Below are 15821 nucleotides of genomic sequence, written 5' to 3' on the forward strand. Positions count from 1 at the left end.
GCTTACCTGTTTCCATCTGTCCATTAGAGGCCTGACTCTGTTCTGGTTACCTTCCTATTTCCTCTCCTTCCTGTATGGCCCCACCCAGGCCATCCCAGGAAGTCTATATTAACTGTTGCACTACAGGCCTGAAGTGCTGTTCAACAGTGTTGTTTGCTTAAGTTCCTGTCTGCAGTGTGCTACGTTTACCTTCCTGTGTACCATTTTTTGGTCGTCCCTGACTTCTCCTGTTTGCCTGTGCCCTTGACTTTTTGCCTGTCCCTCGGCTTACCCATCACTACCGTTGTCCTGCTTGCTGCTTCCCCTCTCTCTCTGCGGAGCGTGACCTAGGGGATCCCAGGGGTCGCGACCTGGATCCAGCTGCGGTGAAGGCCATCCTCACCACTAGAGGCTCTGGTGAACACAAAGCTGGGTCTTAGACTCCGCGCCCTGGGCGATCTTGGGTTCACGCTTCCTCTCTGATAGCAGCAGTCGGCTATAGGGTTCACTACCAAGTGGTGTATCCCTGAACCCAACGGGGTGCACTTGTCACCTGGCCACAGGTGACCTGACAAGTATTTAGCTGTTTATTTTTACAAAAATAATTGCATTTTAATGTTCTGTGTACTGTGTACCAGATATAGTGATTGCAGGGTCCGGGGTTTAGTAACACTTGAAATAATGCCTTAGCCCACCTTTTCCAGTTAGCCCACTCTTTGGACTGAGCTTACACAATTTTCTTTTTTTTTCTCAAGCAAGGGTTTTTATTGGGCAAAACATACAGAACATACAAATTCCAGAACAAATTAAATCCATAAGTATATCTAGTGTACTAAGTGTACTGTCAACACCATAAATATCACTACGCTGTCAGGAACCATGAATCAGACTGAGATAGAAGTGCATTAAAAATTACACTATTTAATAAAATGGTAAAATAGTATAAAAAGAGCAAATGTAGTCAAAACATAGCAAGAGTTTGGTAACCAGGACAGGTAGTCAGAACAAGCCAGAGAAATGGGAGTCCAGAGATCTGCAAAGTCCGGTGCAGCAAACAGGATCAGGTACCAGAAGGAAAGTCAGCCAAGCAAAAGTTTTTCACAGGAAAACACAGCACAGAGAGTCCAAATATGTTGACCAAGGCAAAGGCACAGAATATCTCATCCAAGGAGTTTATATAAACAGCAGCAGGTGAGTCACTGTGGAAGGGAGAGTCTTCGGCAATTAACCGTCAGCTGAGCACAGAGCTGACATTTACATATGTTTTTCTCATTCTCATGTACAAAACACATTTCTTTGTGGAATCCCCATAGGGTCACAGCATACTCCCCCCACCAAGTCCTCACCCATGGAGTTCAGTTGCCACTTTTTTTTAATAAAAGTATAGGGTCCATAACCAGATAAACCAAGTTTCCCCAAGTTGTAAATTATGAGAATATCCTGCCCTTTATTCAAGCTTTGTGAAGAGTGCCATCATCATCGAATAGTCTACAGTAAATTAGCCTACTCTTTTCTTAGACTAAACACTGGCAATCATTGTAGAATTTAGTATTTATTCTCAGATGTAGGTGTGTTTTTTTAGTCTGATAAGACCTTTAAGGCAAAAAAGTGGGTTGATACTTGTCCTTGGAGTGGTACGGTACTATTTACCTTAAAGATATGCAGATAAATTCAAGGAAATAAAATCAGGAAAATAAACACTAAAAAAGAAATATGAAAAGGCATTGCTTAGAAAATACACAAAAAGCGAATCAACATACACAGAAAATTAAACAGGGATTTACCATACACACAGAACTGTCTTAACCACTTGATGACCCCCCCTACTGTGAAAATGACTTTGATGTTAAATACCAGCTGTAACTAGACGCCAAAACCCCAGTATTTTATTTTCTCTTAGGCGATTCCCTTTCAGATAAAAGTGATTCCAGCAGCGGATTTATCGCAAGATCACTTTTAAAAGCGGCGGGAGAGGTGCCCCCTCTTGCCCCTTCCCGGTGGTTCCTGGACTTACGCTACCGATCTCTGAGCGTGGGAACCATTCGGCACTGGCAGTGTCTTCTCATAGAGATAAGTGATGGTAAGATGGCCACCGCTGATGTCTATGCCCTTGGAGACCGGACCGACGATTCACATCACTTCCGGTTCCCGGGCCATGTAGACATGTTTTTTTTTCTTAAAGCAAAAGATAATTTTTTTTAATCTTTTGCTTTTAAAGGTAAAGGAGAAATTTGGGATCTCTCCATAAAGAGGACCTGTCATGCTGTATTGTTATCGCAAGGGAAATTTTTTTAAATATAAAACAATTTCATCATTTTTTTTTTTAAAGAGCCCCCGTCCCCACATGCTCGCGCGCAGTAGTGAATGCATATGTAGGTCATGCCCACATATGTAAATGGTGCTTGCACTACACATACAAGGTATCACAGCGAATGTCTGAGCGAGAGCAATAATTGTAGCACTAGACCTTCTCTGTAACTCTAAACTAGTAACATATAGATAAAATGTAAAAAAGCTTCTGCGCTACTACGTGAGTGAAGTCTTCCCAAATAAACAGTGTAAATAATTGTAGTAACAACTATGCAGTGTATACACAACAACAGTATTAAATAAATGGTGAATAAGGTTATTGCACAGATATTAGCAACACATAAGTGATAACAAAGGTGTAAAATAGAAGGTGGTAAAGGTGATCAGAGTCTTAACTCTAAAAGATAGTGACAAAGTCCATAGGTGAAATCGCAGAAAAACTGCTAAGAGGTAGGTATCCACTAGTCCCAAAGAAGAATTGAAACCCCACCAAAGACACCAGTCTGGTCTCCCAGAACTCTCACCTCAATGAGGGATAAGGTCAGCAATAAGCACCACCACACGTCAGCCTCCTCGGTATCTCCTGCCTGGAAAGCAGATGTACACCCGGTCCCTTACCAGAGTACCCAAATATTCTCAATGCCAGGCAAGAAGAGGGACAAAAGAGGGCCTCCAATGGTGTAGCAAAAGGATTCAAGGGACATTTATTGAATACAATTGTGCTTACATGTAAAAAATTAAACGAGTGCATATACCCATGAACAGGGCTGTCCTCTGCGTGTACGTGTACGGATTGGCCGTGGGCAGACGTACACCAGGAGTGACGTGAGACGGTGCAGAGGACGCCCCTGTTCATGAGTATATGCACTTGTTTTATATTTTACATGTAAGGCGCAATTTTATTCAATAAATGTCCCTTGAATCCTTTTACTACACTATTGGAGGCCCTCTTTTGACCCATGTTGGGTATCTAATTACTCAGCGTAATATCACCCTTCACATTATACAAAATTGGGGTATATATATATATATATATATATATTTATTTTTTAATTCATTAACCTCCCTGGCGGTCTTCCCGAGACTGACTCGGGGTTTGATTTTCCTGCTACGATCGGTAACCCCGAGTCAGTCTCGGGCTCGCCTCGCTGAATCCACAGGCACTTTTTACTTACCTTGTCCCTGGATCCAGCGATGCCACCGCGCTGTGTGAGCGAGCGGGACCTCGCTCGATTCACATAGTGCTTCCGTGTGACGCCGATCTCCGTTCCCTGCGACGTTACGACGCACGGGGACGGAGAACGGCGCCAAATTCAAAAACGTAAACAAACACTTTACATACAGTATACTGTAATCTTATAGATTACAGTACTGTATGTAAAAAAAACACACCCCCCTTGTCCCTAGTGGTCTGTCCTGTGTCATGCATGTCATTTTATATAATAAAAACGTTTCTTTCTCCCTGCAAACTGTAGATTGTCCATAGCAACCAAAAGTGTCCCTTTATGTCAAAAATAGTTTTAGATCAGCTAAAAAACAGCGATAATAAATTATAATCACTTGCAGAATTGTGCGATAGCGATTTGTGGGGAAATTCGTCATAAAAAAAAATAAATAATGACAGCAACAATTCTGCAACTGAGCAAATTTCAGTGATTTTAATTTGATTACATTATTGAATAATTTTTATTATAATTATATTATTATTTGTTATAATTATTTATAATTATTTATTATATTATAATTTATAATTTTGTTTTTAAAAAAATGTCATACCCGGGATGCCTATTAGAATCTTGTTTGGTCAGATTTAAGTGAGTTATTTCTAAAAATGACAGACCTACAGTATAAAACGCCAAATTTCCTTGCAAATAATGGTACTGCTTTCAGCACCTTTTTTCTGACAGAATCATACCGCCAGGGAGGTTAAAGTGCATATTTTTAAAATAATTGTGTTTGAAAAACCGCTGTGCAAAAACTGTGTGACATAAGAAATTGCAATGACCACCATTTTATTCTCTATGGTCTCTGCTAAAAAAATATATAAATGTTTGGGCGTTCTAAGTAATTTTTTTACCAAAAAATACTGATTTTTACTTGTAAACAACAAATGTCAGAAAAGGGCTGGGTCTTCATGTACTAAGGACACAGAATAGAAGCAATACATTCATATACCCAATCATTGGAACGTTAATTAATAACAGGAAGGTTCTTTTGTTTATGTAGGTTTTCAAGCAGGCAATGCTTTACGAAGACATTTTATTAAATTCTTCCAAGATAAAGCATTCCTTTCTGCTGTTGCAGTACTTCATCTCTCAGAGGCTGATACCAAGTCACATTCAGATACTTACACTTCTTGCATTTAAAATACATTTAATTAGATATTAATGAATACAGATGTGCATTGATTTGTCCCCTTTATATTTGACAGGAGTTCAGTTTTAATTTGACTTGATATTAACCTCTTCAGAGTGGGAGAGGAATAAGCAGCACAAGAAACCAATTTGTTCATGAGCTGACACTGAGCATGTTGAAAGAGGAGAACTCAGAGTGCCAGAAGGAGGAGCTCATCACAGTGCTGCTTATTGTTCACTGTCCACTCATATGCTGGGGGTGGGACTTTGACAGCTTAAAGCGGAGGTTCACCCGTACAATATACTTTTTCCCCTTAGCTTCATGCTCGTTTTGTCTAGGGGAATCGGCTAGTTGTTTTAAAATATGAGCTGTACTTACGGTTTACGAGATGCATCCTCTCCATCGCTTCCGGGTATGGGCTGCGGGACTGGGCGTTCCTATTTTGATTGACAGTCTTCCGAGAGGCTTCCGACGGTCGCATCCATCGCGTCACGATTTTCCGAAAGAAGCCGAACGTCGGTGCGCAGGCGCAGTATAGAGCCGCACTGACGTTCGGCTTCTTTCGGCTACTAGTGACGCAATGGATGCGACCGTCGGAAGCCTCTCGGAAGACTGTCAATCAAGAAGGAACGCCCAGTACCGAAGACCCATACCCGGAAGCCGACGGAGAAGATGCATCTCGAAAACGGTAAGTACAGCTCATATTTTAAAACAAATAGCCGATTCCCCTAGACAAAACCAGCATGAAGCTAAGGGGATTGTTTAAAAAAAATTGATTAATGGGTGAACTCCCGCTTTAAGTTCAAAGAAAGTGAGTTGATGTTGGCCTTCATTCAAACTGGCATCTAGGGTTGGAAAAAAAGGACTGCAGGGCATTTTCAACTTATTATTTATTAAAAGGATATCATTTCTTTTTTTTTTTTTTTTTTGGCTGGAGTTCTGCTTTAGAGCACAGGCTTTAGCAGCACCTGTTGTCAACCACTCTCATCATCAATGTATTTAATTATAACATTTTTTTTCTAATTATTGACAGTGAACTTTCATACACATGAACTTTGTTTATATAACCTGCTTTTTTATTTTTATTTTCTTTACAGCTCATTTACTATTCCATGACCTATATTGCTATGACACTTACATAGTGTCTCCACCATCACCACAGAATCCAAAGCAAAGGGATAAAGATGAGTATATGGCTGAGAAAATTGTCAAACCTCTTGAATCAAATGGATTTAAATGTTACTTTGGTTCCAGAGACACGTATGGTGGTGACCATGTTATACTAGCCCTAAGTAAACCAATTACTATAGTGCCAACAACTATAGTACCAGTTTATAAGGACAGACATTTTTCTGCATTTCGGAACCTACTCCTCAGAGTGGATTATTTGGATAGGATTGTGTTTCTGACGTTTGATTCAACGCCAATTCAACCTCCAGCTGTTGCTAAGAACAGCTACTCGATTTCAGTCAACGACCCCTACCTGCTACCAAAGCTGATTAAAACAATTACAAGAAAGACACAGCAGATACCAATTCATGTCAGGAAAAGGAAATTTGAACTGAGTGATCCAGGTAATGATATGTTCATCACATATTTTGAATAAAGTGATTGATTAAATGGGTCTATAAAGTGACACAATGGCAGAATAAAATAGGGAAATTGATTCTGAGGCTAGTGCCTAGAGCTTTTGGGGAGCCCTCAATGTTAATAATACCCCATCCTTAGAAAATATTTTGACCCTAATATCAAGCTGCACTTAATGCATGTTAAAATTACATGGTGGTCTGAGAGGCCAATTTAGCATCCCCCAGGCACACTAAAATAGTTTATTTTTGATGGTTACTCCCTTTGAGATACATACATGTCATGACTTACTGCCATTAATAGGTGGGTCCTAATCTCAATTTGGTCAGAGGTTAAATTTTAATGTACTGGCTGGCCCTAGATCCAAGGAGGCGCCAAAGGGGCACAGCCAACAATTTGAGCTTGGTAAGGCTCATGTTATAGTTAAAATTTAGGAGGCTAAGGAATTAACTTTTAGGATAAGGTTTTGTGTTAAGGATCTATTTTGTACGTTATGGTTAGGTCTAAGTTTAAAGGTAAGTCTCCATTTTCAGGGTTATATTATCTGTAACCAAATTATGTTTTATAGTTTTGGATTGAGTACGAAAGGGTTAAAACTCCCACCAGACAATTTTTTGCCATTTGTGTATCACTGGGAAAACTTTTATTACTTCCTGTGTCGAAGACACAGCAAGAAGTTAGAAGCAATCTTCCAAAGTAAGGGTATTTTCCCTATTAGACACTTGGGAACAGATATCCCCATACCTCTCATTCTAGGGACAGCTTGAAAATGTTGGATTTACCTTCACTTTCTTTCTCATGACAACGGTTATTAGTACAATAGAGGGATGAATTTCCCTAAAGGGGACACAGACAGTGATTAAAACTTAATGGAACCTGGGTCAACCCTCCCTCCCCCCCATCTCCCCTTGGCTGTTTCTTTTTCCCATGTCTGTCTTTCAGTGTGTGTATGTGTATATGTGTGTATATATAAGTATGTTGTTTTTTTTTAAATTAAGACGATATTGGGTATCGGACGGCCGATAGACGCGACAGAGTGCCACCCCCCCTCCCCCACTTGATAACTCTGTTGCAATGCGGAAAATATCTAAGGGGGTCATTGAACTGATGACTGGGAGCTTTAAGTTAAGGGCCTCCTGAGTTGGGTTATCTACTCTAGTTTATACGTCCAGCTGTGTCTGAGATTTCAATGTGTGAACTTTGCGTGTAAGTTTAAATCGCGTGGTAATGTTGTTATTGTATGTATGTTTCTATAAAATAAAATAAAATTATATTTAAAAAAAAAAAAAAAAAAACTTAAAGGAAGAAAAGAAGAAAAAATACTGCGCTCCCTAATGGTGACAAAACACAATACAAATAAGTGAAATACTGAAAATGCATCTAACTTAGCAGTAAATGCAATATTATGTATATAAAGCAGCAGTAACAAAATTGTGCGACAACACAAATAATAAAAGAAAATACGAAAAACTGCGCTGTAAACCAATATGAAAATAAAAACTGTGGAAATTATCTTAAATATAAACAATATAAATACCACACTAATTGTAAATGTACCCACATGATTATATGTTAAATAATATAAAAGTCCAATTGCCAACAACTAAATGGCAGCAAAAAGGAAAAAGAAAGTCCTGATATGCTTCAAACAAAAGTGATTCCACAATGACAGAAACGTGAAGAAAAGCCTAATGCCACCACCCTTCACCAGAAGTACAAGCCTGCTTACCAGAACACAGGCTAATTAAGAATGGAAGTCAAACACACTCTGGACTGGAATAGGTCGTTAGGAAGATGGACGCGGGAAATCCGAGCGGATCCAAAATTGATCTCCTTAATTTAGACAGCTGGAGGATGGATGGAAGTAATCCGACCGAGTGGAAACGATCACCTCACTCACAGCAGGTATCTCGTACAGTACCAAGGGAAGAAATATTCGCATAGCATAATATTGTATGCACAAAGTTTAATGTAAAAAAGTCAGATATACTCACAAAAGCATCTGAATAAAATCACGTATAAAAACAAACAGCCGGCCGGGAAGCAGACACCTGTCCTATGGGCAAGGAGTTGACACGCTGACGTCTTCGCCCATAGGACGGGTGTCTGCTCGCCGGCCGGCTGTTTGTTTTTATACATGATTTTATTCAGATGCTTTTGTGAGTATATCTGACTTTTTTACATTAAACTCTCCCCTCTCCGCTCACACTGTACCGATCGATACAGAGAGGAGAGAGGAACCGTGACACAACGCCGTTTTTTTTTACAAGTGATTGCTCCATCGTTGTTTAAAACAATTAAATATAATATACGTTCCTATATATTTACTAATGCTAGCATAAGCAAGCATATGTTGATTGAGAGATCGAAGTTCCACTTTAATGAGACACAGATATACTCTAACCACTAAGTGCCATTTGTTTATTTATTTGTACTAATAGCTTAAATGGGAATATTTGATATTTTCTTAAATATAATGAGATATTCTGGGGTGATCATCTGGAAATATTTGGTGTACATGGACTGAATTTTTCATTTAAAGTTGTAATAATTTTGTTATGAATCATAGCTTTTTGTGATATCATCAGGATTTAATAGCTACAGTATTACACTGGTACCGTGATGTAACATTTTCTTTTGTGTTTCTGTTTCAGAATCAACTGTATCATTAACGTCATATGAGTTTTACAGAAACAGTAAGTGATAATATAATAGACTCTAAACATAAAAAAAAAAAAAAGTGATATTTGCAGAGTTGTTGCAAATAGTTACCAATCAGAATTCTTGTTTGCCTATTTTAATATGAAAGGTGAAAACTGATTGACTGCTATTGGCAATAAAGATAATTTTCTTTTCTCAGATTTGATTGAATCAGCTATTACATTTTTAGTATGATTATTCTTGATAGCCTATGAATCAAGTGCCTCTTATGATTTCTCTACAACTGGGCCTAATTGGTTGAAATGTGTTAGGCCTCGTACACACGATCGGTTAACCAGAGGATAACGGTCTGATGGACCGTTTTCATCGGTCCTAACCGATCGTGTGTGGGCCCCATAGGTTATTTAACCTTCGGTTTAAAAAAAGCCAACTTGCTTTAAAATGTAACCGATGGATTGCTAACCGATAGGTCAAAAGCGATCGTTAGTACGCACAACCATCGGTTAAAAATCCACGCATGCTCAGAATCAAGTCGACGCATGCTTGGAAGCATTGAACTTCGTTTTTTTCAGCACGTCGTTGTGTTTTACGTCACCGCGTTCTGACACGATCGGTTTTATTTTTTGGTGTGCCACAGGAATTCTTTCCCTTAGGCCTCATGCACACTGGATATTTTTACAGCGGCTGTTTTTGGCTTCGGACATTTTTTTCTGCAGCCAATAAACTCCCCAGCATATTTTCCTATGTGTCCATACACACATAGGCTATTATCAGCAGTTTTTGGCAGGGGTGTTTTCTGGCTGGAAAAAAACCCCAGAACTAGTGGGTTTTGAGAGGAGTTTTTCAGCTGTAAAACAGCTCTAATTTTTAAAATACCTAAAAACAGATAGAAAAACGCCAAAAGTCGATGAAAATCTATTTAGCGTTTTTTAGGGTTTGTGAGTCATAAGCTTTTATGGGAGTATAGATTTGCTAGAAAAAGCTGAAAAAGCTAGTGCAAAAATGCTGAAAAACTCACTCTACAGCTTTCTACAGCTAAAGTTACTGGCTGTTTTGAGCTCCACCCAAAAAGAGAAGTTCGCTTTAAGCACAGATTTTGACAGGTACCTGCTCCCATTTCCACTGAAACCGACTAGGCAGCTCGACGGAGGTTCTCCTCTCCCCTTCCCTCCTTGCAATCTTCTGAGACACGTCACAGGTCCCAGAAGATTTCCATGTGGGCGCTACGTGACTTGCGCATGTGCAATGGTTGCCAGGTACCCACACTTGCAATGCCGGCACCGCGGAGAGGCGTGGGAGAGAAGCGAGGGTTCAGGCGGCTGCATCGCTGGACCCTGGGACAGGTAGGTGTGTGTCAGCAGCTACACTTTTTCAATTTTTGTAGCTGCTGACTTTTAATAAACACAAAAATTTGTGGAACTCCACTTAAAGTGGTAGTAAACCCATCCATAAAAAAACAGTTTAATTTCCGGCCATTGCCTGAAATGTAACACTCCCATTGGTTGTGCTCTCAACCAAACTGTCAAACCATCCAATGGCTGGTGTCTAAACTGATCACATGTGCAGCATCATGGCAGTTGTAGATTAAACAGAGGCAAAAATGTCAGTTTCCTTGGCTAAAAACGATAGTAGGGTTTACTTACACTTTAAGTGTCTCTGGAGCACGGATGGCTCGGTTTGCCACTAGCACCCAGGGTACCTAGGGAAAGTTCATGTTGGAACCAGAATTCTTGCTTAGTTATCATATATTATGAAAGGTGAAATCTTATTAACTTCTATTAACACTATCTCGTGTCTTTTGTGCTCACTTTTTTTTCTACGATTCTAGTGAATCAGCAATTCTATTTTTGGTATAGTTATTCTTGATAACTCACTTATAAAAGTAAAATTGTTGAGTGTCTCTTCTGATTTCTACCTTACAGTTCCATTTCGGAGATCAGATACCTCTAGGATGTCTTTCCGAATAAAACCTTTAACTGTCTCTGAAGGTATTAAACTTTTTTTTTTACATCATAAACTTATGATTTTATAAACATGTGGTATTCAGGGGTGCTGTTTTTAAGTGCAAAGTAAACTAAGAGAACAACTACAACTGCTGGACATAAATATTAGGACTAGGCTAATTTGACAATGAATGAGATTTACCAAAACTGGAACACTCAGAATCTGGTGCAGCTGGGCATGGTAGCCAATAGAGTTGAGCAAACCCAAACTGTAAAGTTCGGGTTCGGTACAGACTTTGGGTTTTTCCCGAACCTGGACCCGAACCCGAATAATTGGAAAAAGTTTGGGTTCGGGTTTGGAGTTCGGGAAAAAAAATGCGCGGAGGTCCCCCCAAATTCAATAACCAGACCCTTTAGGTCTGGTATGGATATTAAGGGGAACCCCGCCGTCAATTTAAAAAAAAAATGACGTGGGGTTCCCCCTAAATATCCATAACTAGACCCTTCAGGTCTGGTGTGGATTTTAAGGGGAACTCCACCCCAAATTTGAAAAAAAATTGCGTGGAGTTCCCCCTAATATCCACACCAGACCCCTTATTTTTTAAATTGACGGCGGGGTTCCCCTTAATATCCATATCAGACCTAAAGGGTCTGGTTATTGGATTTGGGGGGACCTCCGCGCATTTTTTTTTTTACTAAAAGTCCGTGTCCCATTGACTTCAATGGGGTTCGGGTTCGGGTTCTGGTTCCCGAACCTGAACTTTTTTTTAAAGTTCGGGTTCGGGTCCGAACCCGAACATCCAGGTGTCCGCTCAACTCTAGTAGCCAAAGAGCTTCTAATTTTAGCTTGTTCAATTAAGCTTTGACTATAAAGCCTGGAAGCTGATTGGTTTCTATGCAGAGCTGCACCAGTTTTTGCACCATGCAGTTTTAGTAAATAATGTGTCTACATAGAAGGTTAATGCTGTGAGGGATAAGGGTCCTATCTACTCTGGTCCCTATAGGTTGCCTAACTTCATGAGGTGGTTTTACAATGTTCTCTAATTCATTTTATGTTATTTTGTTTTTGACATTGTGAGAATAACAAAAAACATACCAGACACTTTGTACTGTTCCTAGAAGTGTTTGCTAAGTTGCCAAGCCTCTTAAACCTGCTTAGATCCATCTTATGTATGTATTGGTATGTCTATCAGCATGACCTATGTGCATTATGAATATGAGGGATTTTTCTTGGGTAACTACTAAATAGTGGAGAGTCTCCTCTAAACTTTACAAGTTTCTTGGCTGCACTTGATTTAAAGGGTTAAAAAAAACGACCTATGCTTGAGATAAGGGGGCCCATATTAACAATAAGCACTGTGCAGAGTAAAAAAAAAGCAGCTCCTGTCATTATCTTTAGTCCCTGCAAAGCTGCTACTTCTGGTTGTAGGTATTTCAAAAGATGCATTTAGATTACCTTTAGACCATGTTCACACCTATGCGAATTGAGTGCGGCTTAAATCGCATCCAATACGCAGAACATTTCTAAATACATTGTTTTCAATGAGGCTGGTTCACATATGTGCAATGCATTCGCACTGCGCATTGCAGTAAAACTGTGTGCGTCTTTTAGGCATTGCTGTGCGGCTCTGGTGCGAATTCAAGCCCATTATCTTCTATGGGTACGCAGCTGATTCGCAGATGTGTTCAGTTCTCTTCAGGAATTTCTCTTTCAGCTCAATACACTTCTCCCCCACTCTCCTCTCACCCATAACTTCTCCCAGGTCTCCAAATTCGCATCTAAAACGTTGCTAATCTGCTGAACACTTCTCTTATCTCTCTGCAGAGATAAGAGAGCTGAAATTCGCACCGCACTAGTGTGATTACGGCCTTAAACTTACCTTTCCACGCAGTACATTTGTCCTATGTGACATCCTGAATCCCATGATGCCTTACTGTTCTATCACTCTCTCTTCCTGTGCGCTCTTCACTCCTCCTCTTTAAAGCTCCCTCAGCACTAGAGCAGAGCTAGTTCAAAGCTACATGGCAGTAAGTTAACCTGCTTCTCTATCTACACCTTTCAGTGATTCCCCTTATCTACACAGGCAATGATAAAGTCACTTTACAACCTGAATGATTTTCCGCCAACAGGCTGTCAACACATAATTCCCATCGGAAAGAGGCTTTATTCTTGTTATAATCAGAGCTTTGTGAGACAGAATGTCTACATCCCCTCCGGTTCTCCCTCCCCAATCACAGCAGTGCAGCGCTCACAGGGGAGGAGAAAGTTGAGCAGAATGAAATGCTAGTGTGCTAACCTCTTCTATACGGGCACGGAGGCTTTATGAGACTTGTAGTTTCTTATTAGCTCAGTGAACTACAATCCCAGAAGGCATTGCCAGAAGGAAGTAGGAAGCAGAAGAGAAGCTTTCAGTGCCTTTTTTAAAATGACTCACAAAAATGGGATATGCATAACTCAAGGGTGAATCATTTTTACAAAAAAATATTGCGCTTCTTTTGCAGTAATACCAAGATCGGGTAAGTGCTTAGTAGGTAATATAAGCTAACATGGCTATTTATAAAAGCCTTTTAAAGCAACCTGTACTTGAGGCCAAAAGATGATGTGTCATGTAAATAAAATCAATGCCAATGTATTTGTGCATTTATTTAGATGGGAATTTGTTACCTCAAAGCACCAATATCACTGTATCACCTCATGACCTCCTCAGTTTTTGCCACAGCTCCAATGTAATCACGAGGCATGGTGCTGCAAAAAACTTAGCAAGAACAATCCGAGAGGACATTGCAAACTTTTCAAAGAATGGCAATTTGGAGGAATTTGAAAATCAAATTAGGCATCTCAGGCAAAAACAGAATACAATGGAACTTGAAAAATTATACTTCTGGATTTCAGCTGCTATATTTTACAGAATTTACAAATATCGTGACGGTAACTTGAAGATGTACATGAAAATGTTGACATTATCCAAGTGCAAAGCCAGCAAAAATAGATTTGAGGAGCTTTGCCAAGAAACCTACCACACACTTACTGCTTCTTTGCATGCTAAAATGAAGATATGGCCAAATAAACTGGATAACAACGATCAGTATGTCAAGAAACTTGATAACTGCCTTTCAATGATAGATCCTACATTTTTCGAAAAGGTGGCAACACCACCAGTTGCTCTCACCAAAATTCTGAGTAATCTGCCATCGGATATTAAGCACATCTTTATAGTCGCCATTTGCGAAAAGGTATGTAATGCAAACATATACATTTACATTTTTAAAAGGCACAATCTATCTTTTGTAAATAAACTGGATAAAAATTAATATGCCAAGAAAAATTAAGATTTATTTTCAGTGGTATATTCTAAATGACCTGAAACCATACCTGATACTCTAGCCTTATGTATTTATTCGTTCATTTAAGTTAATATTTATGTGTTTATTATAGCTCTTTCAAAAGAAATACACAGACTCAAGTGTGTTCATTTTCTCTCAAATTTGTAACTTCATTGGGAAAAAGCACTGGACAATGTTTATCGATGTTATCGAAAAAGTGACAGAGTATATGCTTGGCACCTACACAAAAGGTAACACAATAACTTCAGTCATTATATAAGGAATTTTGATAAGCACAAAAATCTCCACATATACAGTACTGTGCAAAGGTGTTAGATATGAAGAAATTATGTAAAATTGCTTTAAAAAATATATATTTTGATAGTTTTTTTTCATTACCGGAAAAAGAAACAGCTGTGTGGCTTAAAACTGGGTGAGGAACAGATAATGTAATGTATTTAACCCAATGTGCAGCGCTCCCCCCAGTTAATCTAAAAATAATCCTATAAAGTGATGAATAACACAGGTGAGTATACAATAAACAGTAAACTATACATAGCTCTCTCTTCACAGTAAACATATCACATCCAAAAATAACGTGGGAAAATATAAAAATGAAGGAGCAATATCATCATTTGAATGCTATATAACAGAATATGTAAAAAGGAAATCACTGATTCAAATCGAGTGGCAGATTGCAAAAGATAGTAGAAAGAACCCCCAAACATTTTCTTTAAATATATTAATAGTAAAAAGGTCAGGTCTGAGCATGTAGACCCTTTACAAAATAATCTAGAGTGGGTGATTGGGGACAAAGAGAAGGCAAATGTATTAAATATTTTCTTCAGCTCTGTATATACAAGGGAACATGGGGAAGCTCATATTCATAATGGGGTAAAGGTGATGGACTGGCCAAGCATGTCTCCAGACCTAAACCCTATTGAGCATCTGTGAGGCATCCTAAAAATGGATGGTGGGGAGTTCAAGGTCTCTAACATCCACCAGCTCCGTGATGGCATCATGGAGGAGTGGAAGAGGACTCCAGTGGCAACCTGTGAAGCTCTGGTGAACTCCATGCCCAAGTGGGTTAAGGCAGTGCTGGAAAATAATGGTGGCCACACAAAATATTGACACTTTGGGCCCAATTTGAACAATTTCACTTAGGGGTGTACTCACTTTTTGTTGCCAGCGGTTTAGACAGCAATGGCTGTGTGTTGAGTTTTTTTTTTTTTCTTTCAATAAATTTTTATTGGTATAATTAATAATACATAAACAATAAACAAAAGTAACAATCTGATTTGTTCAGAAACATGCAATGAATAAGCATACTTAGGATTATATAAATTTAGCAGGTATTCAAATTGGAATACCAGTCAAGTAAGTAAGTAATAAAGTAATTAAAAAGAATGTATCAAACTTATCCTGGAGAACCTCTACTCGTTGTTTAATACATTTTAAAAACATCAAGACTAACGCATTAAGAAGCATCTCATAGAAACACAGAAAAGAGCAACAAGGTAACCCAATCATTTAATATTTGTAATAAGCGACACAATGGGTCACAGAAAACTCAATGGGGAATTAAAGCAACAACCCTTCATAGGAATTACATGAACAACAGTGGCTATGTGTTATTTACGTACCAAGTTTTCCAGGGGGCCC

The 15821-nt window shown here is 39.1% G+C and overlaps 1 protein-coding gene across 3 annotated transcripts in view; it reads left to right on the plus strand.

Annotated features, from left to right (window-relative positions):
• The window catches only part of LOC120947172, a 73682-nt gene that overhangs the window by 12783 nt on the left and 45078 nt on the right, over window positions 1–15821 (plus strand). For all 3 annotated transcript variants that reach the window (XM_040362267.1, XM_040362265.1, XM_040362266.1), the window contains 5 exons: window positions 5742–6218; window positions 8886–8927; window positions 10815–10880; window positions 13486–14069; window positions 14272–14410. In XM_040362267.1, the coding sequence (XP_040218201.1) occupies window positions 5742–6218; window positions 8886–8927; window positions 10815–10880; window positions 13486–14069; window positions 14272–14410 (1308 nt within the window). The remainder of the gene's footprint in view (window positions 1–5741; window positions 6219–8885; window positions 8928–10814; window positions 10881–13485; window positions 14070–14271; window positions 14411–15821) is intronic.

This window comes from Rana temporaria, chromosome 8 (assembly GCF_905171775.1).
Source record: "Rana temporaria chromosome 8, aRanTem1.1, whole genome shotgun sequence".
NCBI classification, from domain to species: Eukaryota; Metazoa; Chordata; class Amphibia; order Anura; family Ranidae; genus Rana; species Rana temporaria.